The 27,863-nt window shown below is 38.4% G+C and overlaps 1 protein-coding gene across 1 annotated transcript; it reads right to left on the reverse strand.

Annotated features, from left to right (window-relative positions):
* Window positions 1-5,325: 5,325 nt before the first annotated feature.
* On the reverse strand, window positions 5,326-25,979 carry LOC140238212 (cholinesterase-like). The gene is made up of 11 exons (XM_072318149.1): window positions 25,967-25,979; window positions 24,722-24,844; window positions 21,899-21,984; window positions 18,663-18,839; window positions 17,809-17,968; window positions 16,280-16,357; window positions 13,517-13,635; window positions 10,057-10,227; window positions 8,350-8,792; window positions 6,399-6,593; window positions 5,326-5,515 (listed from the first exon to the last, which is right to left on the reverse strand). Exons 1-11 carry the CDS (start codon window positions 25,977-25,979, stop codon window positions 5,326-5,328), a joined length of 1,755 nt encoding a protein of 584 aa, XP_072174250.1.
* Window positions 25,980-27,863: the final 1,884 nt, after the last annotated feature.

Here is a 27,863-nt window from a genome sequence, read left to right on the forward strand (position 1 = left end):
CCGCCTTTCCTTTCTTTTGCGTTCATTCTCTCTCTCTCTCTCTTCCTTGAATGTTTGTGTGGATGATGATACATTATGGAGTTACATAATATCATACGCACTAAAGAACTCGTGTACAGTACGTGTTCATACTACGTTACTGCACCGCGCGCGAAGCTGACGCGCAAACAGTAGACATTCCCGATCCCTGCTTTGCTTTCTGACCGAATCGCGAAGATACATTGCGCATAATGTTCACCGTTTACCGGTATTATACCGTACGCGGTACCGTAAATTGTGTATGATGTGTGTACAATGCATGCTGCGCTGCAGCCTATTATAGGCACATTGCATGCTAAGTCAGTAGTATCAACTACCAACAGTGGCGTATCTGGGGGGGGGGGGGGGGGCAAGGGGGCACGTGAAAAAAAAAAGAGAAAAAAGAAGAAGAAGAAGAAGAAGAAGAAGAAAAAAAAAACCTCGCCCGGACGGGGGAAGGAGAATGGGGGGGGGGGGGGGGGGCAGAAAACCAAATCAAACAAGATAAAAACAAAACATGAATTCCATGAATTCCATGTTTTGTAACGCTGAAATATAAAAATTTTCGGCTCGCTCGCTGCGCCCGCTCGCCAAAATTTATCAAAAAAAAAAAAATAAGAAGAACAAAACGTAATGATGACGTGGAAATATAAAAATTTCGGCTCACTCACTCGTAGTAAGTTAGAGTATTTTTCCAAGTCCTTAGTTTGTTGGCATAAATCGTTATCTATGAAGCCGTCACTATATCTTGATTAGAATTGTAAGATTTAATAACCAAAAAGTGACAAGAATTCCATGTTTTGTAAGGTTAAATACAAAAATTGTCGGCTCGCTCGCTGCGCTCGCTCGCCAAAATTTATCAAAATTTATCAGATTTTATATCACCCTCAAAAAAACACTTTTAAGTGCTCGAAAAAGCATATCAAGTGGACTTTTTTAAAGTCCCTACCGGGATGGGATTGGGGTTGAACACTGTTGGTATAAATCGTTATCTATAAGACCGTCACTATATCTTGATTAGAATTGTCATTCGAAGATTTAATAACCAAAAATGACAAGAATTCCATGTTTTGTAAGCTGAAATACAAAAATTTTCGACTCGCTCGCTGCACTCGCTCGCCAAAATTCTTCAATATCTATTACATTTAAAACACCCTCAAAAGACCCCTTCTATAAGTGCTTGAAAAAGCACATCATGTGGACTTTTTTTAAGTCCCTACCGGGATGGGGTTGGACACTGTTGGTACAAATCGTTATCTATAAGGCCGTCACTATGATTAGAATTGTAATTCGAAGATTTAATAACCAAAAATAACAAGAATTCCATGTTATGTATAAAGCTGAAATATAAAAATTTTCGGCTCGCTTGCTGCGCTCACTCGCCAAAATATATCAAAATTTAGGGTTGCCTATTACATTTAAATCACCCTCAAAAGACCGCTCTTAAGTGCTTCAAAAAGTATATCATGAGGACTTTTTTTAAGTCCGTACCGGGATGGGGTTGGGGTTGAACACTTTTTCAGAAATTAGGGGCGCAATTTTCGCGCTTGCCACGGGCGCCGTTTTCCCTAGATACGCCACTGACTACCAAGTACAGTCAGTATAGTAGCCTACTGGAAGCTGCAAGCTCTGGAAGCTCTGGGAGTAGCAAGTTACTTGCTACTCAATGTAATTAGTAATAGCTCATGGACTTGGTAATCTTTAGTAATAGTAGATATGAATTTTTTCAATGACTGATAGTTAAAACTGAAAGATAACTGAGTGTGAGTCTACAAATTGTGGTTGGATGACTTTATTGCGCCTAAAATTCATTAGATATCTAGGTCTAGGAACAGTGGCGTAACTACGGGGGCATGGGGAGGGGGGACCGTGCCCCCCCCCCCCCATCCGCTCGTTGAAAAAAAAGAAAAAAAAAAGAAAAAAAAAGGGAAAAAAAGGAAATGGTAATTCAAGGGTTAGTAAACTGCTTTTGAAATCGACATGAAAGGATGATCAAGAAAAAAAAAGATATTTTTCTAAGATTTCTTTTAACCATATAATTAAAGAGGTATAACATTGTTTAAAAAGCCCGGAGACGACAAAAGATTGTGATTCAGCGTGATTCCTGGTTGGCATTTTGAATACAAGCAGGATGTGCGCAGTGTACTCAGAATATCGGAATGGCAAAAAGCTTGATCATTGATTTTGCAGTGTTGCTTTACATACTAGTCTATATTAAAATGCCTTGCATAGCCAATAATAAGACTTGACCTTGGCTATTTCCTAACTTTTCCATGTATATGAAACACACACACTCACAAACACAAACAAATTAGGGGATGCTCTATATAAAGTGCAGATTTTGGACATCCTTCTCCCGCTTGGTCACTTCGACGCCCCGTCGCTGGTCATACCTCCCCCAATCATAAACATAAACCGACACCCTTGACTACCAGTGGCGGATCCAGGGGGCGCACCGGGCGCCCCCTCCCTCCAATGCGAAAAAAATATACATGTAGCTACAAACGACAGTTTTTGGACGGTAAAATGTCAAAATTTTCAAGCTCGCTCGCTTCGCTCGCTCGCATTTAACCGTTATATGCCATTCTCCTGATGTTACTGCCAGTTATTGCCAGCAGTTGCGCCCGGTGCGCCCCCCCCCCCCGAATTTCTAAAGCGAAAAAAATATAGCTTCAAACGGCAGTTTGGGGACTGTAAAATGTCAAAATTTTCAAGCTCGCTCGCTTCGCTCGCTCGCATTCAATCGTTATGCAATTATCCTGATGTTGCTGTCAGTAAATGCCAGCAGTTGCGCCCGGTGCGCCCCCTCCCCTTAATTTCTAAAGCGAAAACATATAGCTACAAACGGCAGTTTGGGGACTGTAAAATGTCAAAATTTTCAAGCTCGTTCGCTTCGCTCGCTCGCATTTTATCGTTATGCAATTCTCCTGATGTTGCTGTCAGTAATTGCCAGCAGTTGCGCCCGGTGCGCCCCCTCCCCTTAATTTCTAAGGCGAAAAAATATAGCTACAAACGGCAGTTTGGTGACTGTAAAATGTCAAAATTTTCAAGCTCGCTCGCTTCGCTCGCTCGCATTTAATCGTTATGCAATTCTCCTGATGTTGCTGTCAGTAAATGCCAGCAGTTGCGCCCGGTGCGCCCCCTCCCCTTAATTTCTAAAGCGAAAAAATATAGCTACAAACGGCAGTTTGAGGACTGTAAAATGTCAAAATTTTCAAGCTCGTTCGCTTCGCTCGCTCGCATTTTATCGTTATGCAATTCTCCTGATGTTGCTGTCAGTAATTGCCAGCAGTTGCGCCCGGTGCGCCCCCTCCCCTTAATTTCTAAGGCGAAAAAATATAGCTACAAACGGCAGTTTGGTGACTGTAAAATGTCAAAATTTTCAAGCTCGCTCGCTTCGCTCGCTCGCATTTAATCGTTATGCAATTCTCCTGATGTTGCTGTCAGTAAATGCCAGCAGTTGCGCCCGGTGCGCCCCCTCCCCTTAATTTCTAAAGCGAAAAAATATAGCTACAAACGGCAGTTTGAGGACTGTAAAATGTCAAAATTTTCAAGCTCGTTCGCTTCGCTCGCTCGCATTTTATCGTTATGCAATTCTCCTGATGTTGCTGTCAGTAATTGCCAGCAGTTGCGCCCGGTGCGCCCCCTCCCCTTAATTTCTAAGGCGAAAAAATATAGCTACAAACGGCAGTTTGGTGACTGTAAAATGTCAAAATTTTCAAGCTCGCTCGCTTCGCTCGCTCGCATTTAATCGTTATGCAATTCTCCTGATGTTGCTGTCAGTAAATGCCAGCAGTTGCGCCCGGTGCGCCCCCTCCCCTTAATTTCTAAAGCGAAAAAATATAGCTACAAACGGCAGTTTGAGGACTGTAAAATGTCAAAATTTTCAAGCTCGCTCGCTTCGCTCGCTCGCATTTAATCGTTATGCAATTATCCTGATGTTGCTGTCAGTAAATGCCAGCAGTTGCGCCCGGTGCGCCCCCCTCCCCTTAATTTCTAAAGCGAAAAAATATAGCTACAAACGGCAGTTTGGGGACTGTAAAATGTCAATATTTTCAAGCTCGTTCGCTTCGCTCGCTCGCATTTTATCGCTATGCAATTCTCCTGATGTTGCTGTCAGTAATTGCCAGCAGTTGCGCCCGGTGCGCCCCCTCCCCTTAATTTCTAAAGCGAAAAAATATAGCTGCCAACGGCAGTTTGGGGACTAAAAATTTCAAAATTTTCAAGCTCGCTCGCTTCGCTCGCTCGCATTTAATCGTTATGCCATTCTCCTGATGTTACTGCCAGCAACTGCCGCAACTGCCAGCAGTTGCACCCGGTGCAACCCCCTTAATTTCCAAAGCAAATATATATATATATTATATACATATATTATTATATAGCTTGAAACGGCAGTTTGGGGACTGTAAAATGTCAAAATTTTCAAGCTCGCTCGCTCCGCTCGCTCGCATTTAATTGTACAGTTATGCAATTCTGATGTTGCTTCCATGAGGTGCGCCCCCCCCCCCCCCCAATGTCTTGTCCCACGGTACGCCACTGAACACCCCCCTCTAAAAAATCCTGGGTACGCCTATGGTTATGGGTGTGTAAAAAGGTAAAAAAAAGCATACAACCAACAACAAAAACCCAAACACTTACGTCCTACAGACTGCCGAACAGAATAAGAAATAGGTTCAATAAAATTACAATAATGCACGTACATTCCCTAAGTATTTAACTCGTCCCATTTCAATAAATGTAACCCTATTTTACAAGTTTTAGTCTCTAATTCCTTTTCCTGATCTTTATAATCTGTAATCATGATGAAAATTTCATTTGTTGAATGAAGCACTCCTTCAGATTTGGAAAAATATATGATATATTTTATAATGAATGTAATGCAATTGCACATTTTGATTCTATGAACGTTTCCTTGATTCCCTATAACAATCAAATTCCAGTCACTGATACCTATTTCTTAAAATCTTATCTATTATTTCTTGCCAAGTCCTTTGAACTAATTCACATGACAAAAACATAATGTGGATGCTTCTCCTCCTCCTTCTTACAAAAAGAACATAATTTATCAGATACAAATCCAAATCTATAAAGGTGCTCTTTATTCTATAAGGTACCATGTACGTGTAGTGACTTATATTGAAATTCCCTGTACTTAATTACTGCACGTCATACACACACACATTTATGTATGTATATATATATATATATATATATATATATATATATATAAAACATGCTAAATAATGACAATATATATATATATATATACATATATATATATGTATACATAAATTCATCACGATGTAATCATACATTTGTTTCCAATAGCGAAGGGAGATATGAGTTGATGAAAAAGCATTCTTCTGTTCTAGCTGAACTGCCTTGGCCAAACTCCAATGAGAGGTCCTTGTGCCGCAATTCAGTGACGTCATATAAAGGCCAGGCATCTGTCCCGTCGGTGGGTGTAACCCCACCCCTGCAAGACTTCCCCGGATGTCTGCGGGATTAAAGCAAGAGTTATTAAAAACAATACGATTATTCTCTCTCAATTCACTGGAAACTCAGTATGGAGAGATCTGATACAATGAAATAACTATATTGTCTATTTCAGCCATATACGTAGTGGCATTATACTCTTAAGATTTTAGCCAATAATGGAGCAGATTGCTTTCCCCCTATTCTGCAGTTGAATTCAATTAAGCATCTACTCTAAATTTAGAGCTTGGTTTTGATAAGTAATCACAGAACTCCGGTCTTAGACACCCGTTACTCCAAGAACCAAGACAGGACAATAAAAGACTGCAACTTTTTTCGAAATATGATTTTCAAATGAGGAATCTTAAGGCCAAGGAAGACCAGTGATTCTAACTGACGTGGATACCATCTTCTTCAAAACCTTTAACCCTCTGTGTGCCGCATTATATACTTTCCTGTCCATTTAGGTTTGTGTGTGAATTTTGTGCGCATTTGACTCACTGACATAGAAAGGGTTAATGCAAGAGCACAGCATATACACGTGATTATGTGATCAATAACCTATCAAACAAAGAATTATGTGATCAATAACCTATCAAACAAAGAATTATGTGATCAATAACCTATCAAACAAAGAATTATGTGATCAATAACCTATCAAACAAAGAGTTATGTGATCAATAACCTATCAAACAAAGAATTATGTGATCAATAACCTATCAAACAAAGAGTTATGAGATCAATAACCTATCAAACAAAGAGTTATGTGATCAATAACCTATCAAACAAAGAGTGAAATAATGTACTGAAAGGGGAACCAATCGACGTTGAATGCTCGTCTTTCAAGAGACTTGTATCCCCCTCTCCCATCTCGGTGCATTTCAAGCAGTGGAGCAATGACTAACCCCGACTTGGCAAAGTTGGTCCACGCCTTCATGATCTTCACCGAAAGCGCCTTTTCCTCCTCCGTCACGTTGTGACCTCGAACGTGGTAGAGTTCGTCGATGAATGGCATTCCGAAGACGTAGATGAGATCCTCGCCGTGGCCAGCTTTCAACCAGGGCGTCGACGGCAAGATGTCCCGGTACTGGTAGACACTCCTGCGAAAACGGAAGTGTATCGTGACTTAGTTTAAAAGGATGGTATAGTCTCGGTTTAGATTGGCTTCAGGTTTCCAACTTTTTTGTGATATATAAATATACATATATATATATATATATATATATATATATATTAGATAATGAGTAATATCAGTATGAACGAGCATATAATCATAAGAGGAATTTAAGTTTATTTGATGAAAATTGGTTTTGAAATTTATTATGCAAAACAAGGCTATTTTAGTAAAAGGTGGGACCCCTTTTATTATAGGATCGCTTTGTTTTACTTCTGTTTTTGCACATCTCAGCCATTTCAAAACCGACTTTCATCAAACTTTGAATTCCTCTTCGAATTGTAATAATAATAATAATAATAATAATAATAACAATAATAATAATAACAATATCTTATTTACCCAGGGTAGCCTCTTCGTGTTGCCACTGTTCTACCAGAGGGCCCTGCTCTTATTATTACCCCAGCGTTGCCAGGTACCCATTTATACAGCTGGGTTGTATGCTCTTTAACATTTGATAAAGTGGTTTCTAAGTATCTCGCAAAAACAGAAGAAGTTTAAAAGCTAAATCCTCATCTCAACCAATTCTATAGTATCCCTTTAAACTTCAACAACGGGTCAGGAATCATTTGTCATCGTGAGTGGAAAATATATATAGAAATTATAGTGTTATTACTGTCCTACGCAGTATTAATGTCATCATTGTGTTTTATCATCATAATAATGCAATGTGACTTGAGCTGATTTTACATTCACTTTTTATACCTTTTCAAAAGTTCAGTAGTTTGTGTTTTTTGAACGACTTTTTTTAAAGAACATCAGAGGGAGTTAAGCAGATTGCTCTTGCAGTGTCGTGGTTCTGAAAACATATCTAATCTTACCTCCTTGAACAGACGTTGTCCCTGCTTACATAACCTCTCTCAGACAAGTCAATCAAAAGTCAGTTTGTCAGAGATAACCAATCAAAAGTGGCAATCTCAAGCCTACTTACTACAAATAGCCAATCAAACGTGGTCTCTCGAGCCTACCATAGATTTGCCAATCAGACGTCGTCTCTCAAGTCTGTAATATTATACTTACCACAAACTGGCAATGGTGGAAACGTGGTCTCTCGTACATGTGCTCTTCGATTAGCCAATCAATAACTCACGCGCCGTATGAGCCAAGATACAGATTATGTTAGGACGAGCGAATAAGAATGTATCGTACTGGCAGATACTTTATTAAGTACAGTTGAACCTCTCGTATCCGGACAAGTCGGGACCGGGGCTCATCCGGATAAGGGATTTGGCCGGATACGGGAGACTCAATGCTTTATACATGTACATATACATACACATGTACTGATGTAGCCCATTGTAGTACCATGGAGCTAAGAAGTAGCTCCATGGTAGTACCACATGTAGTAATGTGTATACTGCAACCTTTTCATTGTTACACTCAGTAACAGACCCCAAAATAGAGGTTCGTGTTTGCAAGAATGAAATCATTTTCTTTTATAAATTCTTGGGATGACTTACCTAAATAATTATTAAGAAATGTATCAAGTATATGTAATTCATGTGTGTTTGTGTAGGAGTTCTCAAGGAGTTGAGAATCCCCCTTTCCTCCCGTAATTATTAAAAAAAAGATAAAAAAATCATGGCGAGATTGCGTCCGGATAATAGAGAGATCCGGATAAAGGGAGGCCGGATAATAGAGGTTCAACTGTAGATTGAAAAAAAAAAAAAAACGCTGCTTACTTTGAAGATGGATGGGTGAATATGTACTTGAAGAGGGTGCCGTGGCCATAATCGGCGTGGGCTCTAAGAACCTTTTCTGTGGTGCAGGCATAGTCGACATCGGTGAGAAAATCAACCGTATTCTGGAAAAAGTCCGTCCGGTAATAATTGGCAGAGGACCAGTTGGCATAAATCTCCAGGGTAAGCGAGCGAAACTCGTCACCAGAGTAACCTCTTTGGGCGAGTCCCCGCGATACGGTGTTGCGGAAAAATGAGGCGCCCACTCGCGGTCGGTATGGAGTGCCGCGACGAGCAGGGAAGGACCACATCAACTCTGTCGTGCCCTCATCTTTCATATAACCCGCCATTAGCGGACATCGCTTAAACTCGCCTTGCTCGTAGAGGTTTGTCGGTGTGTCGTCCAAGAAGTATCCGTCCACGAAAACCGGGTACCTGCGATAAATCTGTTTTGTAGTCGAGGTTGATTTTTGTGTGTGTGTGTGTTTAAAAAGAGAAAGAGAGATTGTGAAGAGAAGGGAATATGTTTAACGTGATTACGTATACGTGAATGTAAAATAAGTGACTGAACATTATTGCTCCGATCTCGAATGATTCCCGAAAAAACACAATGTTTGGCGCAGTTAATTTCGCCTTTATGCCAGACATGTATATAGGTAGGGGATTATGTTAGATAAGACAATCATGAACGAGAAAGAAAGGAGGAGGAGGAGGTAGATAAAGAGAGAGAATAGAATATGATTCTTTACATTTTTCCTCAATAATTTTAAACTCTTTCACATAACTTTATTTTGAAATTTTTCATACAATGTTGTATTTTGTAGGTTTTATGACAATTTTCCCCATTTCGTTACTACAATACAATGATAACAACAATAAACAATACTAACAATCTAGTTTGTCATGTGTGCCAATGTCTACCATATCTCAAATGATCTCACATAATTATTTCAACAACAACAAAAAAAGGAAAAAAAAGAGGGCACTGTTCAGCAGCTGCATGGACGTGCTTTCAACATGCTCTACTTTTTTCACGTCTGGTCATCTGTTGTGTCATCTCATTAACCGTGCGAATTACCTTTAATGTAAAAAACACATTATTTTCCCTTATCTCTTGTTTATTATTATTTTTTTTTAAAGTTTTGAATGGTATTGAAATCTATATAATTCAACCGGCAATAATTTTTGGTTTTCCCAGCAATTTTATTTCAAAATTCCGTCTCCTTTTTTTCACTATTTGAATTTATTTCCCTTTCCTATCCTCCTTTTTTTAATGATTTACGGACTTAGTATGATAACTCATATGTATTTCCGCTTGATGTTGTGTCGATATCATATTCTTTACTTTTAGTTTTCATGCTTTTGGGCACTGAAATTATTTACCCACTTCTACATTACTTCCTTGCACGTTGTTCTCCATCTTGCCATATTCGTTCTTTTTTTTACACGTACAAATCTCCTTTCCTGTTGTGCAATACTCTAAACTATTCTATTGTTTGATGCTCAGGTCTGATGTGTATAATATTTTTTCTAATTATTTTCACGTATGCTTATACTATTAATGTTATTCTAATTTCATTTTTATGAGTCTTATGTAAAGCAACCGTATCAGCCTTCGAGCTGCTGGATTGTTATTTCATATTTGCACAATAAACCACATTGAATTGAATTGAATTGAATTGAATTTGAGAAAACATGATGAAAATTCACTTGTGCCGCTGTTCGCAGAAGTTGCCGTGAGCCAGTTCTTCTCAAGCAGGACACTAGGGCCGATGTATTGGTCGTTGGACATCCCAGTGCGCTTCCCAGTGTGAAGGCCCTGTTTTGGTCTCTGTGAGCTGGAGTATCTTCGAAGGCCCAACGTGAGAAGCCATTTCCGCTCTGTTTAATTAAAGCAAGTATCAAACAGTAATATCCGAATCACGCATGGAATATCATTCTGTAAAAAGTGGCCCTGAGGCCCTTAGATTTACAAACGCCCAGATTTGCAAACGCCCTGATGAAAATGTCATCGAGAATTCAAGATCAACTTTCTGTGTGGTAGGCCTAATTGTTTTGTGCTGTAGTTCTCAATATCAACATAATCGACCCACAGTTTCAAGTTCGAAAAATATCATTTGCAGCTCTTGTCTTCTGAACCAAGACAATTAATTCTAGCTTGGGCTGTTAATTGTAAAGCGTTTTGGTTTATAATCATTACCATCAATAACTACATATTTGAGAATTAATCGACTTTCATCTTGTGTGATACTCAGGATATTGCTTTATCTCAGCAAGTATGGCCCGAACCTTAACATAATGAATTACCTAGCACAAAAACCCCAACAATTAACAACAACGACAACAAAATGTACCCGAAGTTCCAATAGCGTTCCCACGGTAAATCAAGTCAGAAATGTTCAGTTCGAATGGCATCAGCATGCTAAAGGAAAATGAGGCAAATTGGCATTCAATATCGGACCAATCAGCGCATTGTGAGTTCATTACGTAGTATAGGCCTGCATCGTTTGTTCTGAAACTCGATGACACGCGTGCTACCGACTTCTGAATCATGATGCTGTAGAAAACGTGTGCTTTGCCAGTTTTGAGCAGTTGTCATTCCCACAAGGCAATCATACCGATGAAATAAAGGCCATGATACCTCAGAGAGTTTCCATAGTGACAGTTTCTAAAGAAAAGATCACAAGATTGACTCAAACATCACGTGAGTACAGGCCCTTTTCACAGGATTACACTGGTCCCACAGAAAAATCTTCCTGATCGGCCGCATATAATAATATACTACCTATGATCAGACATGTCAGGGCACTTTGCCAAACTTTGATAGGCAACCATAGCGTGACTGAGCTAATTCGCGGAGATGACAAGTAAATGCACGTACCCTTTTCTTACCCTCTTCCATCCCACCTTTACAATATCGACGATCCCGCCCTCTTCCGAGCAAACCTCATGCTTATACTTATTCTTGATTTTTCTAGAGCTTTCGATACGATAGATCATGAAATTTTATTTTATAAACTGTGTCATTATGGAATCCGCGGGATGCCTTTAGAATGGTTTAAGAGTTATTTAACAGATAGAAAGCAATTTGTTAACATTAACGGCTACTTAGAATATGATTCGCAGTTAAAACCTATTTCATGTGGAGTCCCACAGGGCTCCCTCTTAGGCACACTTTTATTTATCTTATACATAAACAATCTTCAAAAATCATCGCAAATTTTATCACTCATTTGTTTTGCTGATGACACAAGTTTGCTTTGTTCACATCGAGACCCTAATACATTAATTAACATGATGAATACTGAGCTTAGGTCTGTGCAATCCTGGATTTATGCGAACAAATTGTCCCTGAATATAGAAAAAACTCATTATATGGTATTCAGTAATTCTTTGAATGTTGTCCCACATGAGGTCAAAATAAATGATACATGTTTGACGCAAGTTAATAACATAAAGTTTTTAGGGCTTTGAATTGACCGAGAATAATCCTGGAAAACTCGTATCAATTTTGTAAGTAAAATTTTGTCAAGAAATATCGGAATTTTAAATAAGCTCAAACATTTTTTCCCGTTTATATTTTGCAGAGCATTCTTCTTCTTATATCTTCACACTTTAATTATGGAATTTTGGCGTGGGGAAATGCAATTTATTTATTATTAGATTCCCTTCTTCGTACTCAAAAGCGTGCAATAAGAATCATAAACCATGCAGGATATTTTGCTCATACCAACTGCTTTTTTTCACCAAAACAGAATTCTGAAAATTCCAGACATATTTTATTATAATCTCGGGGTTTTTATGTATAAACTGACAACTAATGAATTGCCATCTGTTTTTATCCACTTGTTCAAAAGAAATCGCTCTATTCACTGTTATCCCACTCGTCAGAGTGACGCCTATCACCTTCCCCGCACTCGCACTATTTTTTGCAAAGAAAACAATTATGTTTAATGGACCAAGATACTGGAATGACCTTCCTCAAGATATTACTTCTTCCTTATCCCCATTCACCTTCAAACGTAAATTACAACAGCTATTACTTAGTGGATACACTCTACCAGGCTTTAAAAAACTTATATATATATATATATATATATATATATATATATATATATGTATATATATACTCCAAGTCTTTTTTTTTTGTCCGCAGCACCAAGTTATTTAACGGTACTGTTATATTAAACCTATTGCATTCTTTTTCAAACACGGCGAGATCTGTACAGTCTGGTTTGAGTGATATTCATGTGGTTCATTATTTCATTCTTTATATTGATTTTTGCACTGGTATGATTTTAGTTGGTCAAGATAAACATATCTGTTCTCCGTATAATTTCATGCCTATGAATTCGGGAACCTACAGTTTTTACAAGCGTCATTGCTTTTATGTAGGCCCCGTCATTATTATATCTGACATTTACTTGTGACATCCTCGGGTGATATGACCATATACATTTTTTTTTCTCCAATCAAAAGATATGGTTGTTTATATTTTGTATTCTTGTTTTATTGTCAATCATTTTGTAATCCCATCACTGAGTAAGTGGAAATATGAAAATAAACTTGAACTTGAACTTATACAATGACACCTATAATATGTGCTCATTCAATCGTAATTGATGTTTCCCGCCATACTCTTTATACATCCCTTTCTTCACTTTTATCTGTCTATCTACCTAAGTATCTGCCTGCCTGTTTGTCTGTCTATTTATCCATTTATGTATGTATGTATGTATGTATGTATGTATGTATGTATGTATGTATGTATGTGTGTGTGTGTATGTATGTATGTATGTATGTATTATGTATTTATCTAACTATCTATCTATCTATCTATTTTTGAAGGGGGGGGGGGTCAAGGGAATAAAAATGGTAGGCCTACATGTAGGATCCTACCTTCTGTTCTCTCTGTCGACATCCTATCTTTAGGGAATTTTCCAGCCGACTGTCAGACGGGCTGCAATCATTCCACGGCACGCACAATGCTGAATTATAGACCACGTTCATCATATCAAATACGTTTCACGGGATGGCAAATCAAGAGATACATCTCTATAGAAAGAGCTGGAGTCCTGACACTGAAAAAGGGGTATTGCGCACTGGAGAATAAAGAGGTAACAGGACCAATTATGATAGGGGCCTACATTATAAGTAACTATGCACCAACCTGCATGATGGCCTGAGTGAAGAAACCCCGGCTCAATTTGGACAACATGAGGAAATCTACACTTCCCGAGCCAGCGCTCTGTCCGAACACCGTGATACGACCAGGGTCTCCACCAAACGCTTCAACAGAAGAAAAAAAAAGAACAATGATAATAAAGTAATAAAGATGATGATAATGATAATGATAATGATCAATGAAATAAGATAAAAATAAGTATAAAGCAGAGAAGGAATTAAGGCAAAATGTATTACCTTGATATCTTTCTTTTGTACATTCTGATGAAAGAAGTGAAAATAAAACCTTGGAATTGAATTGAATTGAAATATCACCGACTCGTCCCCCTCCCTCCCCTTCTACAAAGTTCCGTCTTATAATCCTTTTTTAAATCATCATCTTTGATACTACATCTACTACTATGATACTATTGCTACTATACTACATGGCCTACTACTATTACTACCACTACTACAACTAAAACTAATACCACTACCACCACTACTCTACTACTACTGCCACCACCATCACCACTACCACAACTAGGCCTACTATTATTGCTACTATACTACTATTACTACTACTATTACTACTACTACTACTACTACTACTACTACTACTACTACTACTACTACTACTACTACTACTACTACTATTACTACTACTACTACTACTACTAATACTACTACTACTTCTATACTACTGTGCAGCTACTTCTACTTCTATTACTAATCATTAATACTATCACTAACACATCTGGGCTGTTATTGGTAAGAATAGCAATGCAGTCTTGACAAGTCTCGATTGAATGTCTGTTGTCATGGTTTTTAAAGCATAGACTGCATAATGTGCCTATATATCAAACATTGACGAAAGTGTTAATATAACGCTAAGTACTAGACATAATTTCTATGGCATCAGCATGACTTGTTGAAAACAAAACACAATAATACCAGACAAACGAAGAAACAAAAAGCGTTGCCATTGCCCTGGTTTACACAGGAAATGCCTAACCAATAGATATCAGGGGCGGATCTAGCTTTTTATAATGGAGGGGGTTGGGGCGGTATGCGAGGGAGCGTAGCGACCGAGCCCGAGCGAGCGGAGCGAGCGAGGGGGAGGGGGGGGGGAGGGTGTGGGAGGGGGGTGTCCCCCCTCCCACAGTAGGGAGAATTTTTGAAAATCTGTGTGTGAAAATGGCGTTTTCTTGCATCTAAAACACCACTATTTTTGGTATAGAGGTCATTGCCATAAATAAAAAAAAAAAATAAAATTACAAGTTAAAAAAAAAAAAGATAAGATAAAAAAAAAATGGTCCCGGATTGTTTTTTTTTTTTTTTTTGAGGGGGGGGGACCCCCCCCTCCACCCCCCTCTAGATCCGCTTCTGGATATTCAATAGCTAAGCCAATCACAGACACAGAATCAGACCGAGTGACTCATTATGAAAGAAAAAAAAAATCGTAAGGCTGTTGAATATTCATTACCACAGTAGCCAATAACAGAGGCCGTCTCATGAAAACTGCCCCGTGTACAAAATGAATGGCAAAAAAAGTGTGTCAGAAAGAGTGTGTCAGATGAAGTGGGTCAGGAAATGGCGTAACCCAACAAATAAGGTATAGAGTGTGGATATCATCGCGTAGAACACTCACGCGTGCTTTCGTGATAAACATGGCTATTTTGAGGAATTCTCGGGATGCGCGGTCTTAATAACTGACATCAGCGGATGTTAATATTCTTCTCAATTTCCTGATGCTTTTTTTTTTTTAACTGCTATTCGGATTCTTTCGTTGACGTGAATATATTCTCCAAGAAAATAAATGTTAACAAATGAAAAGAACGATCTAAATTATGTTACTGCACTGGAAATTTGGGTGGTGACACATTGTCCACATCAATTACATGGTACATGACTAGAAAGGCTATATGCGAAGGTGAAATACGAATAAGCCCATGAGTCTGTGCTGATTTGGTACGATCTGGTGTGAAACCAAAGTAATAAAATTCATAATCTTGATAAAACATTTCTCGAAATTTGAATCTAATTTATTTCTCACATAACAATATTCCTAGCGTAGATGTAATGACGCCTTTATAGGTAAATAATACAAGAGATGCATTATACAAATGACGAAATGAGAGCTGTCAAGTTCATAATGAATAGAACTGTGAAATATAAGGAAACTAACTAAAAGACATGCCTGTAAATGCTGGCCTGTTTCTTCGCTTGAGTGCGTCCCGAGATATTATAATACATTACACACTTCTTGAAACATTAATGCTGGCATGATTTCGTGTACCTTGTCAGAGTCAATTAAAGTTCACTTGAAACTACAAATATTTGGCTGGTTTTAATAGTTACTTGTTATAATAATGATAACGACGATGATAATATTCATGATAATAATAATGATTATTTTTATTATCATTATCATTATCAACATAATCATCATCATTATATGGTCTTCTTTATCCCCAGGCAGGGAGGTGAGACGAACCGTCTCACCTCCCTGATCCAGTGTAGCCTCTTCAGTGCTGACGCTGCTCCACCAGAGGGCCCTGCCATTATTATTACCCTAGCGTTGCCAGGCAACCATATCTATACTCCTGCGTCGAGAGGTACATGTTGGGTATGAACATCTTGCCCAAAGACGTAAGCACTGGAGCTCTGACTCAAAGTCATTATCTACTATACCACGCCCCCCCCCCCCCATATAGGCCATCAAGCGTTTGTTCGTAACGTTTCACACCGATAACGTGGATATATATACCTCGAATGTTGTAGAAAATCCAAGAGAGCGCAACCACTTGATCAATCATGCCAACATTTCCCGGAGCTTCCTTGTCCCCTGTAGGAACGACGATAATGAGAAAAGATAATTTATTTCCTGTTAACAAAAATGAGCGATGAAATCATCCTTACAAATTACAGGGTAGATTGTAGAACAATGACAGATAGGTTTTGCATTCATGCTCATGATAGTTTAATGAACTGCGATTATAGGTAAATGTCAAATATCCAGAAGAAACAGAAAAGTTCAAGAAAGAACCCAAAGTATGCAAAACGTGCGCTATCACGTATTAGATCAAAATTAAAAATGGTTAGCATTTATGCGTTCGTTTGAATTTAGTAACACGCAAAATTAAATGAAATCTAATTGATTTTTCATCACTTATTTCCCGGTGTGAAGAAAATCTTCAGTAAATACCTATAATTTTCGTAAAGGTTTGTTTATCAGAACATGATATAAAGTTCGTAGTCTTCATTTTCAGATAAACGAATTTTTGGGATAACGAACCTTATTTCACTTTCGAATGGACCTTCGAAATGACGAACCGCATTTCATTTTCGGAATTATGAACCTTCAGAATATCACCATATCACCTTAGTTTTAATACAAGTACATACTTTTGTGTACTCTGCACATAGTGCATTTATGACTTGACTTTGCATTTTATTTGACATTCTGTTGACTTAAAAAAGAAAGAGAACTTGTGCGCATTTTACAACTTTCTGAAATACACAATATTTCTGTATATAGGCGTAGTGTATGGGTCCCATGATCATGATGTAACATAGAAACAATGGGAGTAGAATCGATAATGAAGCTAAACAACATGCCATAAGCTCTGATGTTAGATTTGTTTCGTCAGTGATTGCACACAAAAATATTTTTTCTCTCACGAATGCGACGATAATTAAAGGACAAGTTCACCTTCATTAACATAAGGATTGAGAGAATGTAGCAATATTAGTAGAACACATCATTGAAAGTTTGAGGAAAATCGGACAATCCGTTCAAAAGTTATGAATTTTTGAAGTTTTTGTGCAGTCACCGCTGGATGAGAAGACTACTGCAGTGTATGATGTCACATGCGTACAACAATATAAGAAAAATATAGAGAGAATTTCACAAAATTTCATTTCTTGAAAAAAATACACATTCCCTTGACTCGTTACTGACATATGTTATGGGTACTATTATTCCCATCGCATTTAGAAAGAGGCAAGTCAAGTGTTCTTTTATAATAGGAAAAAAGTGAAAATATGTTGAATTTTCTTTACATTTTCTTTATACTGTTGTACTCATATCACGAGCCTTAGTAGTCTCCTCATCCAGCGGTTCCAACACAAAAGTTTTAAATATTCATAACTTTTGCATCGATTGTCCAATTTTCCTCAAACTTTCACTGATGTGTTCTACTAATATTGCTGCATTCTCTTAATCCTTATTTTAATGAAGGTGAACTTGTCCTTTAAAATGGTGAAACATTGAAGAATTGATATAATAAGTCTTACTTGTCGTGAATCTTGAGAAAATGCCCACCCGGTAGTTAATCGTTACCACTATGACATCACCAACAGCAGCCAGGGGAACCCCGTAGTACATGTATGTCATGGCTGAACCCGTGACAAATGTTCCTCCGTGAATAAATACGAGCACCGCGGCATGTTTTGGCTGTATGGATCATAGTAATAATATCATTGATAAGAACAGTGATACTACCAGTGATAATTGCAAAGACAATCAAGAATGAATACAATGAATAATTAATCAAATTTAACATAAAATGAGTGAGGTTGTAAAAACAAAAGCACTAGAAAGATGTTGTTTGTGTGTGTTTGTGTTTATTCGTTTAGAGAGCTGTGCGATGCAGATTAGAAATATACGTGATGACGTTGTGTAGGTATGATATTATGAAACTGCTATATAAAAGTAATTGTTCTCTGCAATAGTCGAATGTTATTTAGCGGTGTTAAGCTACAGTTCTGCCCCTACTGAATGAAAGACGACATAATCACTGAAGAATATTATCATATATATTGACTTTGAAGACAACGCTCTCACTAGTAATTATTAATATAAATACAGTGGGTTTCCATACGTGAGCGTAAATTGAAATTGAAACTATCAAACTTCCTTAAATCACTCGACATGCCCTTCTATATGAAAGTGCCGCCTAAGCAAAGACATATCTTTGCCTATAAACACGATTAACAAAAGAAATTTCAATTAGCCGGAGATTGCTTCAATACGATCTACTCTGCACACATTGTGATTGTCCATGCAGTCCTTCTTATGCATTTACACAGACTAGATCTTATAGGACCTAGGGGTATATACATTAACAAAATAACAACAAGTGTCTTACTCTAGGGTGGGGCACAAACACATTGAGGTAGAGACAATCTTCATCCACCACGGGGAAGTTGTGGTACACTGGCTGCATGCACGCGGGTTTGAATTCCGTGGCGTTTATGTAACCGGTCCAAGGAGTCTTGGGCCTTGGTGGGCTGAAGCGCTCCGGTGGGTCAGCATAGGGCACCCCCTTTGTATAAAAAAAAAACAACCAAAAACACACAAAATAACTGTGAGTGTAATTATACTATATGATGTGTTTAGGGAAATCAAACACCTTTGCCACTACTGGTTCACTCAGCTTTAACGAGTCCACATGCATAATCCTCGATAATGCTTATCCTATACATCTAGCATCGTGCAATGTTTCCTTTGCAGCTATACGTTTAATTGTTAGTTTCTGTTTCTGGTTTGGCATGTTTGCTTACTTTGTATGCTTGTATATGCATTTGTTGTTGATGTTTGTTTGTTTTTTTCAGCGTCAGCGTCACATTCAGGACGGAATCCTTCAAGTCCATATAGAATGAAAAACATGATAATTCTGTAAGTGACGGAAATCACTTCGCCTGTTCTGATCGGTCGCTGTCTCTGGACAATAAAGATGAAAATAATGACATAATTTTGACAATAGTAGGTGACCATAATCGGCGAGCAGTGTCAACCCTAACTTGGCTCCATATATACGCATAAGTGTAAAATGAGCCGAACAATAATAGACGTTATGCGTCATGTGTGTCGTGTAAAAAAACAAAACAAAAAAACAAAAAAAAAAAACAACCAAACAAACAAACCTATGCAACATGTTAGTATGTCGTGTCACTATAGCAACTGCATCATTTTTACGAGCACGTGTATGGGAAAGATCAAAATTATTTTTGTAGGACGCTACTGATCCAATATAGTCCGATTGCAAAGATAATTCTCACGCATACCTGCACGTATTGAATTAAATGACTGTACTTGTATTCCTTTGCCACCCCCTTCCTTTGAAAGGGAGGGGGAGGGGAAGGGAGGGAGTAGGTGTCATTAGTAGAACAATCTGACATATAGACTGGTCGGGGAGGCCGCGAAGCCCCGGCCTCCACACCTCCACACGTGAAAAAAAAAAAAGAATGATTGATTTGAATTCATTTCCACTTTGTGTTGACGAGTACAAAGAGATAAACGTACTATTAAGTGAAATACAATGATTTTTTTTTTTTCAGGCGGCGTAAATGATAGTCAAAACAAATACTTTCGTAGCAACAAATGGTAATGCAATTATAGTTCAGAACAAATAGGAAGATACACTATATCGTTGTTTGTTTACTTGTTTGTTTGTATGTTGCTGTTATTGTTGTTGTTGTTGTAAGTTTGTTCTATTTTGGTTATGGGCGGCCCTCGGGTTCAAACCACTATTCAAAGAAACACATCCTGCCAATAAAGACCAGAAAAGTTTTGATGATCTTGACAATGAGAACATAATTACAAAGATTCCTCATTAGCTGATGACATCGATGATTAGATGACATGATTAAAGACAAATTATGAGATTATTATTACAGCTGTAAAATTCATGTTGTCACAAATGTACACACAAGTAGTTATGTACATGTATCAAGGCTGTCTGCATGGTTGTTTTAATGTGTATGTACACAGGTGGACCAGAATAATGGAGAACATTCTATATGATATAGATATAGTACATACAGGCTGACCAGATCAGTGGAGAATTTTCTATGTGACAGGAAATACATTATAGCTCACTCAATCTAGAATGATTTAACCCATTCCAGAATATTCTGGGAAGCGCTTACATATTTGGATGAGTGAGGCACTGTCCCTGTAGCCCAATGTGATTGGTAGTTAATTTTGGCAATGATGTTATGCACATTGTTAGGCAGTGAGTCATCCAGGATTCCTGGAACTTGGACTTGCTAGTATGTTCAGGTATGTGGCCCCAGGTTGGAGAAAATTACAGAATGTACTAGAAAGGGGTGAATGGATAGTATATAAGCCGGAGAAATTCTGAGGTAGGCAGAGTACCCAACACCTCTGCTCTGAGAGTTACGTCACTTCTGGCTCTGAAGCGACTTGTTATAGTCAGTCCTGTGTTACCTGCTGACCTGCTATACAAACTGTGTTTGTGGAGATAAGGCCTGGGAGACATTTTGCCTGCAGAGAATTAATTTGCCTACATTGGAGATAGACTCCATATTTTAGTGTCAACGGACATTGTTACGGCAAAGCTGTGATGGGCTGGATTCCTTGCTGGACATTATAAAGTGAATCATCATTCAACGCAACTGGACGTGGTCGTCATAACGTTTTGATTCTGCACGTTTCGCTGTGGACATATATCGTGGAGTTTACCCCGGATCTATACCGTGGACTATCGTAACCTGCGCCTTTGGAGTTACGGCGGAGGAATCATTCATCTGTGCGTCAAGGATCATTCATCGGTGCATCAAACATCGTATCTGAACATTTTCAAAGGATTACTTGATAACAAAATATGTAAGTGACTCCATTACCGATTTATAATTGTTTCTATTGATCATTATTGTACTGATGTGAAAACCGATTACCAGTCTGTACCCACAATATCACTGTTAATAAACCGCCTGAACATCAGTTGATTGTTTCTTTTGTGCGATCATTCTCAGAGTGATTTTGGTCGTAACAATGTGCTGATGGTGACCAAGGAAGAATTAATAGTCATTGTAATGATATTTACCAAAATTAAGTCTGATCTGATTACGATGCTGATATAACAATGATAACGATAGTAGAATGATAGAAGTAATGATATTAGCAGGCATGTAGTACGACACTAATGAGGAATAATACATTCAAAGTAGCAATACTACATGTATATAGCAAAAATCATTATCCCTAGCTTTATTGTTGTATTGTGAGTGGTTTTTTTTTTCCATCCGGAAGATACACGCAGAGTTAGACAACGTAAAAGTTATCACAGCTGTCAATGCTATTTTCACTTTTGTCACCATTGCAAAGTACGCGTTATTTCTATTCATTTGTTCATATATCTTGTGTTACACTTTATGATCCGTAGTGCTTACAAATTATTTACAATATGATATATTAAATGTACACTTTGTATTTGTATTACTTTTTTGTTGGACGGAAATAAAAAGCCCAATGGAAGTGAATTGCATTGAATTGAAGCAAATAAATCACTCATGATAAGCAGTATGACATTTATAATGCAATCAAGCAGATTGTTGGAAAGTATATACTGGAACTTACCAGGAACACGTCGACCAGCTTATCGACATTGATATGTCGTTTCTCGGAGAATTGTACAGTTTTCCCAATGATGACTCCGTCGTGAACTCGAACACGAACTGTCTCTGCAATAATGAGTAGAGTTGCGGAACAGCAAATCATGAGCCATTGTGCCCTTGAGAAACACATCGTTCCCATCTCTCAGATTTACTTTGTTTTCATTGACAGAGTAACAAAATGAAATGAAAATGGAACTTTCCAATTTATCGCGAAGAGCGATCCTCACAACGGAGAGGCATTAAAAAAAAAAGAATGAGGTGAGTAGAAGCTTCAGGTACTGAAAATCAGTTTATACTTTAGGTATTCCAGCTATATTCCTTGGCAGCCTCTTCCTATCTTATAGTTACTGCCATCACCTTGCTTAATGTTTGTCGATGTGCCAATCTATAGGCCTACTGCTCCGTACGTCGACAATGAACGTGACAAACCTGGGTGGTTTGTATTTTAGAAGTGGACAGACCGTCATTGCATCCATCTCCGCCCCCTCCCAGATGGGGGGGGGGGGGGGGGGGGGGGGGACACATCCCGAAGCAATGGGGAAGAGTTTGGCGCTCCTATGGAAATGTTAATGTCGAATACAGCTGAACGCCAAACACAGCTTAACCTATTCATACTTTGCTCGATTTCCTGATTGTTATTGTGTGTGTGTGTTTTCTCATATTGAAACTGAAAACATTAATTCTTCCGATCGCAGTTCAACTAGATGTATAAGAGCGCTTTGCTTGTACAAACAGCTTGCAATTGAGTTCGACTAATTTTACACGTCTCGACATATCGTACGTAGATTGATTTTCACTATTACAGTTGAGTAAATAAGACATCATTATTATCCTTCACATCAAGTTTTCTGTAAGAATGCATTAATTTGACAACGGTGGCTTTGCTATAAAATCAATGGCAAAATACAGAATGAGGTATAATGTGTGCTAATGAGAGGTGTGCTACAATAGTGCACATAATGGTTTATATTGTAAAAACCAATGGGAAAGTTGCGAGGCGACTACATCAAGTCTTTTCAAAGTTGCATTCATTGTGATCAAAAGCGCTATCACACTTTTTTTTTTCAATGACAAAACACATTACAGGTTAAAGTTTCATAGCTTTCCCATAATTATATGTATGAATATATATATATATATATATATATATATATATATATATGATTATATACCTCCGATTTTAAAGAAACTCTTTTTTTTATTCGATTATTATTCCATATTCCACATTTTCATACAAATTGTACATTCCGTTTGATTGTGAGAAGTAAGTTTAACATAAGACAGTCAATTTGAGATAAGTATAACCTAGGAAATATTAATAACGCGTACAATGAGGAACGTGACTAAAAGGCAAAAGCTTGTAAGATGTAGGCTCCATAATCTTAGCGTTTAGTACAATGTTTCAATGACTATATAAAAATGATGAAACATGCGAGAGCACAAGATGCCGAGACTGTAATCAATGCATAAATGACCATAACCAATTCTAAATAAGCAGTAATTTAATCAAACACTGATTTTATTATAGTCACAAACTTTTGCTTTTCTGAATTATTTTGAGTTCACATACTCTATCCGTGCTCTATCAACTGAATCGGACCTAAGCATCAAGCTGCGTTTCATCTTAAAATCACGCCTACCTATAAATTCGACGAAGTAAGTCTGCTAAAAGATAATCACGTCTTTGATGAACATGGAAACGACAACAACAATTACCCCCAAAAAAGTGTAGGCCTTGCGGCTCTCCAGCAGATGATCGTGGATTAACAGCTAACCTCAGACATCAAAACCCAAAGATCAAGGTTAAAGTTTTTGCAACTGACTATAAACATCATCTATAGGACAACGGTTTATACATCAACCCTAGGAACAACACATAAACCGACAGCGAGCCAGTCACCTGTGTCGTCTGTTCCTGTAATGATTCTTCAAGAACGACATTAAGGACCTGTTTTCGCCTTCTTCTGGGATATTGTTGGAGGCTCTTGAACCCCGGTCTTGAACCTGGGGCCCGTTTCATAAAACTTGTTATCAGTGACAACTGCCACATTTCTATGACAAATTTGCTCTCAGCCAATTAGATGCACGGATTTCAGTAGCTTGTCACATCTATGACAACTTGTCACTGATCACAAGTTTTATGAAACAGGCCCCTGGTTTCTATCCTACTGATTTTCTCTTTTCAAACTGCTTTATAATTTTCTACCAGAAAGTTTATGTGAACGTCTCGAGAAGAGAGTGAGCCACTACGATTTACGTAATAATGAAAATATTCCTCCGGGCAACTATACAGGTGAGATGCGCGCTAGGTACGGGTCGCATTTTTTTTTTCCCCGCAAGTATATACGTCAACCCGCAAGGCTTCCCCAGACACGGTGTGACAAGGCCTTGAGCATGCTCAAAACTCGTTCCGGGTTAGTCGTTGGGGTTTGCCCGCAGAGGTACACGCAGAACATCAGTAGGAGGCCCTTAGCGGCAGCACCTCGCAGGCAATTCCCACGCAGGTACTTTGCAGCTTTAACGCAGGTACTTCGCAGTCCCCGAGCTGAAAATGGATCAGTTTCAAAGCTCTCACGCAAGTCACACGGAATACACGCAAGTAGCAGGTAAATAGCACGCCTCTATAGCAGTAAAACGCAAGTACGGAACTCACCAACATCCTTGTCCGCCCGCAGAAAGTTCTCCTGCGTGCTGGAAAATCCCTACTCCCAAAAAGCCCGCGTAGCTTACCCGGAAAGGTCATGGCCTTGAGCAACTCCGGGTATAGGTATAAACTGTCGCGTGCGGGTCATTTGCGGGGACCTCCGGGTAGTATTGTTCTTCGCAAGTCGCACGCAAGGCTTGCCCGGAAAGGTGTGACAGGGCCTTAACCTCCCTAAGCCAAAATTAACTATCCTTGAAAATAGCACTTTATATTCGGCATCAAGATTATTCAATACATTACCAACAGAAACAATAAAAGCAATTTCGTACATTCCCTTTGCTAATTATTCTACCTGATTACATCGAATCGAGAAGAAAGGTTGCATGCAACTTCCTAAGATAATCATACGTTAATATCTCTAGGTCACGATGACGAACAGAATGCTGCCGAAAGTAGATTTTATCACCAAGGCATACAGCGGTATCTACTTGAGCTAAGGGAAGGTTATGGTTAGCCAATTTGGATCCACAACTATAATGCAGGTATCAAAATATTTACTCGCATTAAAATGTGGTTGAGTGACACACAGCCTAACCGTACATGTGGAACTACAGGAGTGGGATAAAAGGAGGCATATAGAGTTTTGTTTTGTCATTTTGTGGTTGGATCAATCAGGGATGTAAAATCATAATTTCCCACCTTCCCCCACCCAATTATTTGGCAAATTTGGTTTATTTTGATGATGGTTCAGGAGATATCCTAACTCATAGCAAACTTTTGTAATATAATGTCCATACTTCTGAAACGAATAGATCATTAATACACAATACATGAAGAATAACACTAGACAGTTGCAAATTATTCTTATTGGTAATAATATACATACATATTGGTGATAATATGCATGTATATTCGCTATAATAGTAACAGTTTGTCTGAGAAATGCAACAACAGTGCATAGGGATGCGAAACTATATCCTCATATTGCAATATTGTTGTTCCAGAGATAAAGGGCCGGATATAGCCATAATTAAGGCATGAGAAGGAGGGGTTATTTATACCTGCTACATTATTGAGCCATTGGTAATTTGCTTAATTTTTTATGCACAGGACAACGAGAAAAATACAAAGTGAAGTGATGAAATCATTTCCATAAGGAGGGCTTGTTGCAGTTTGGTGTACACGTGTCACTTTTGTGTGTGTGTGTGTGTGTGTGTGTGTGTGTGTGTGTGTGTGTGTGTGTGTGTGTGTGTGTGTGTGTGTGTGTGTGTGTGTGTGTGTAATACTCTCGCATAATAATTATCCGCGAATGTTGTTTGCATGTTTGAATTTAAGGAAAATATTCATCTTCACATGGACAATCTGTCTTATGTATAGCTGTCATACCTACGAATGACATGCCTACTGCATTTTGTTCTGCATAATTACGCAATGTTTTACCCTATTATACACCTCTGCACATTTATTATGCCCTTTAGCATGCACCAGATATAGGAAACAGTGCAATGTAATAAATTATCACTTAGCTGTTTATGTAATCCGAACAAGGCTGAATTAAATATTTCTTGGAAATCAAATCTCATTCCCTGACTTCCCAACTTCTGTCTTCTTTTTTTCCCCGCATTCAGTAGTGTGGACCACTGACTCTTATGCATATAATCTACGAATACAACTTCCACCTGAAATCTACTTAACTTGTAAGTACAACTTTTGTTATAATAGATCCGTGTTTGTAGTCTTCGTTTACTTCCTGATGCCGCACTGTATGTTATTCTTATCACAGTACTTGCCTCATTAGATTTTCTTGGCCACATATGACTTTCGAAGGTTTGGATCGGTATAACTACCATGCCAGTGAATCAGAAATCTGATGCCAGCGTCTGATAGATGTCCATGAACTATTATGTGAAAATTCTGTCTTCATGAGTTTATTGAATGACTTGCGCACAACATCGTCATTAAAAAAACAAAAAAAAAACAAAAAAAAAACGAAATGACGCCTATAACAAAACTGCATACAGGAGCTGCCTTGAAAAGGAGCCATAGAAAACCCAATGAGCTCACTGAATTGTTTATGACATCTAGATGACTATAGACAACAAAATCTGTTAAGCTATAATATATTGTTATAGAAAAGTGCAGTCAACAAACAGCAGTGATGTTCATTAGTGGAAAATAGAAGGATGGAAACCAGTGTCAAGAACCTCCAACAATATTCACGGCACTTTGATTAACATCCGAGTCCCTGGAAACGTAGAGGATAACGAAAACGATGATCAGATCGTGGTTGACCTCTCTCAGGTGAGTAGTAAAGTCTTCAGCTGTCAGCACCTTGCTCACAATCAGCACAAGAGTTTAGGACCTGCTCAGCAAAACCGGTATACGCACGGGTCCATGTCCTGTCATACATGTACCTTTGTCAGGTGCTACATAAGGTATCACCCCCCCCCCCCCCCCCCGCTGAGATTCCATAGTCACGTTCGCGTCATAATTACAAACAGAAACAAGCTTTCATCAAGAAAAGGCGGAAACTAAAAGGGACAGGAAATCTAGGTCAGCGTTGGGGACTTGGCATCAACACAAGGACTGCGGAGTGAAGTTCACATAATTATGCTGCAAGCAATTAGCACCCATAATAGAAAAACATGGTCTGTTATGGACAGCAGAAAATTTGGTGTCAGAAATAGCCAATTTGGATCAAACTCGCATTCTAACGCGGCTTGCCATAGTGACAAACAATATTGCTCATCTGTACGGCGCGGGGTCGGCCTATAGAGTTGGGAAATGGGAATTGGTTTCATTAAATTGATTACTTTACTTTGTTTGTTTGTTTGTTGTTGTTTTTTTGCAGCATCAATCTGCATAGCATACGCAAAATCTAATTTAGCTTCCCCAACCGATTGGGCAAATCTAGCTTATTTATAGTGATGGCTATTAGATTAATATCGACCTTTACATGCTTTACGGTGCACTATGATGTTGAAACAAATTCCTACATAAGAACAGAAACAGACACTAGTGAAGAATAACCCACGGCATTGATATTGCAGTACCCACTACATTTCGTTTGGAGAGATAAATACATTGTACAACAATAGGCCTACGATAATTAAGGACAGAGTAGTTTCGTTAGCACAAAGTCAAAAGAATGAATTCTTTGTATATGTGCTAACATCAACTTTCGCATGCATATTATCATACCTATCATGCCTATTGCAGTCCTAAACAACGCCTAGCAATCTTTGTGTATAGGCTATGTTAAGTACAACATGCAAAAGCCGCT

The sequence above is a fragment of the Diadema setosum genome, chromosome 14, assembly GCF_964275005.1.
Source record: "Diadema setosum chromosome 14, eeDiaSeto1, whole genome shotgun sequence".
Classification (NCBI taxonomy): domain Eukaryota; kingdom Metazoa; phylum Echinodermata; class Echinoidea; order Diadematoida; family Diadematidae; genus Diadema; species Diadema setosum.

What these genes read in the sequence shown, in the direction of transcription:
- LOC140238212 (XM_072318149.1), bottom strand. An exon ending in TTCACCCATCCATCTTCAAA is followed by an intron (nt 6,594 to 8,349) that starts GTAAGCAGCGTT and finishes CCGTTTTCGCAG; the next exon opens with GAGTGTCTACCAGTACCGGG. An exon ending in ACCAACTTTGCCAAGTCGGG is followed by an intron (nt 5,516 to 6,398) that starts GTTAGTCATTGC and finishes TTAATCCCGCAG; the next exon opens with ACATCCGGGGAAGTCTTGCA.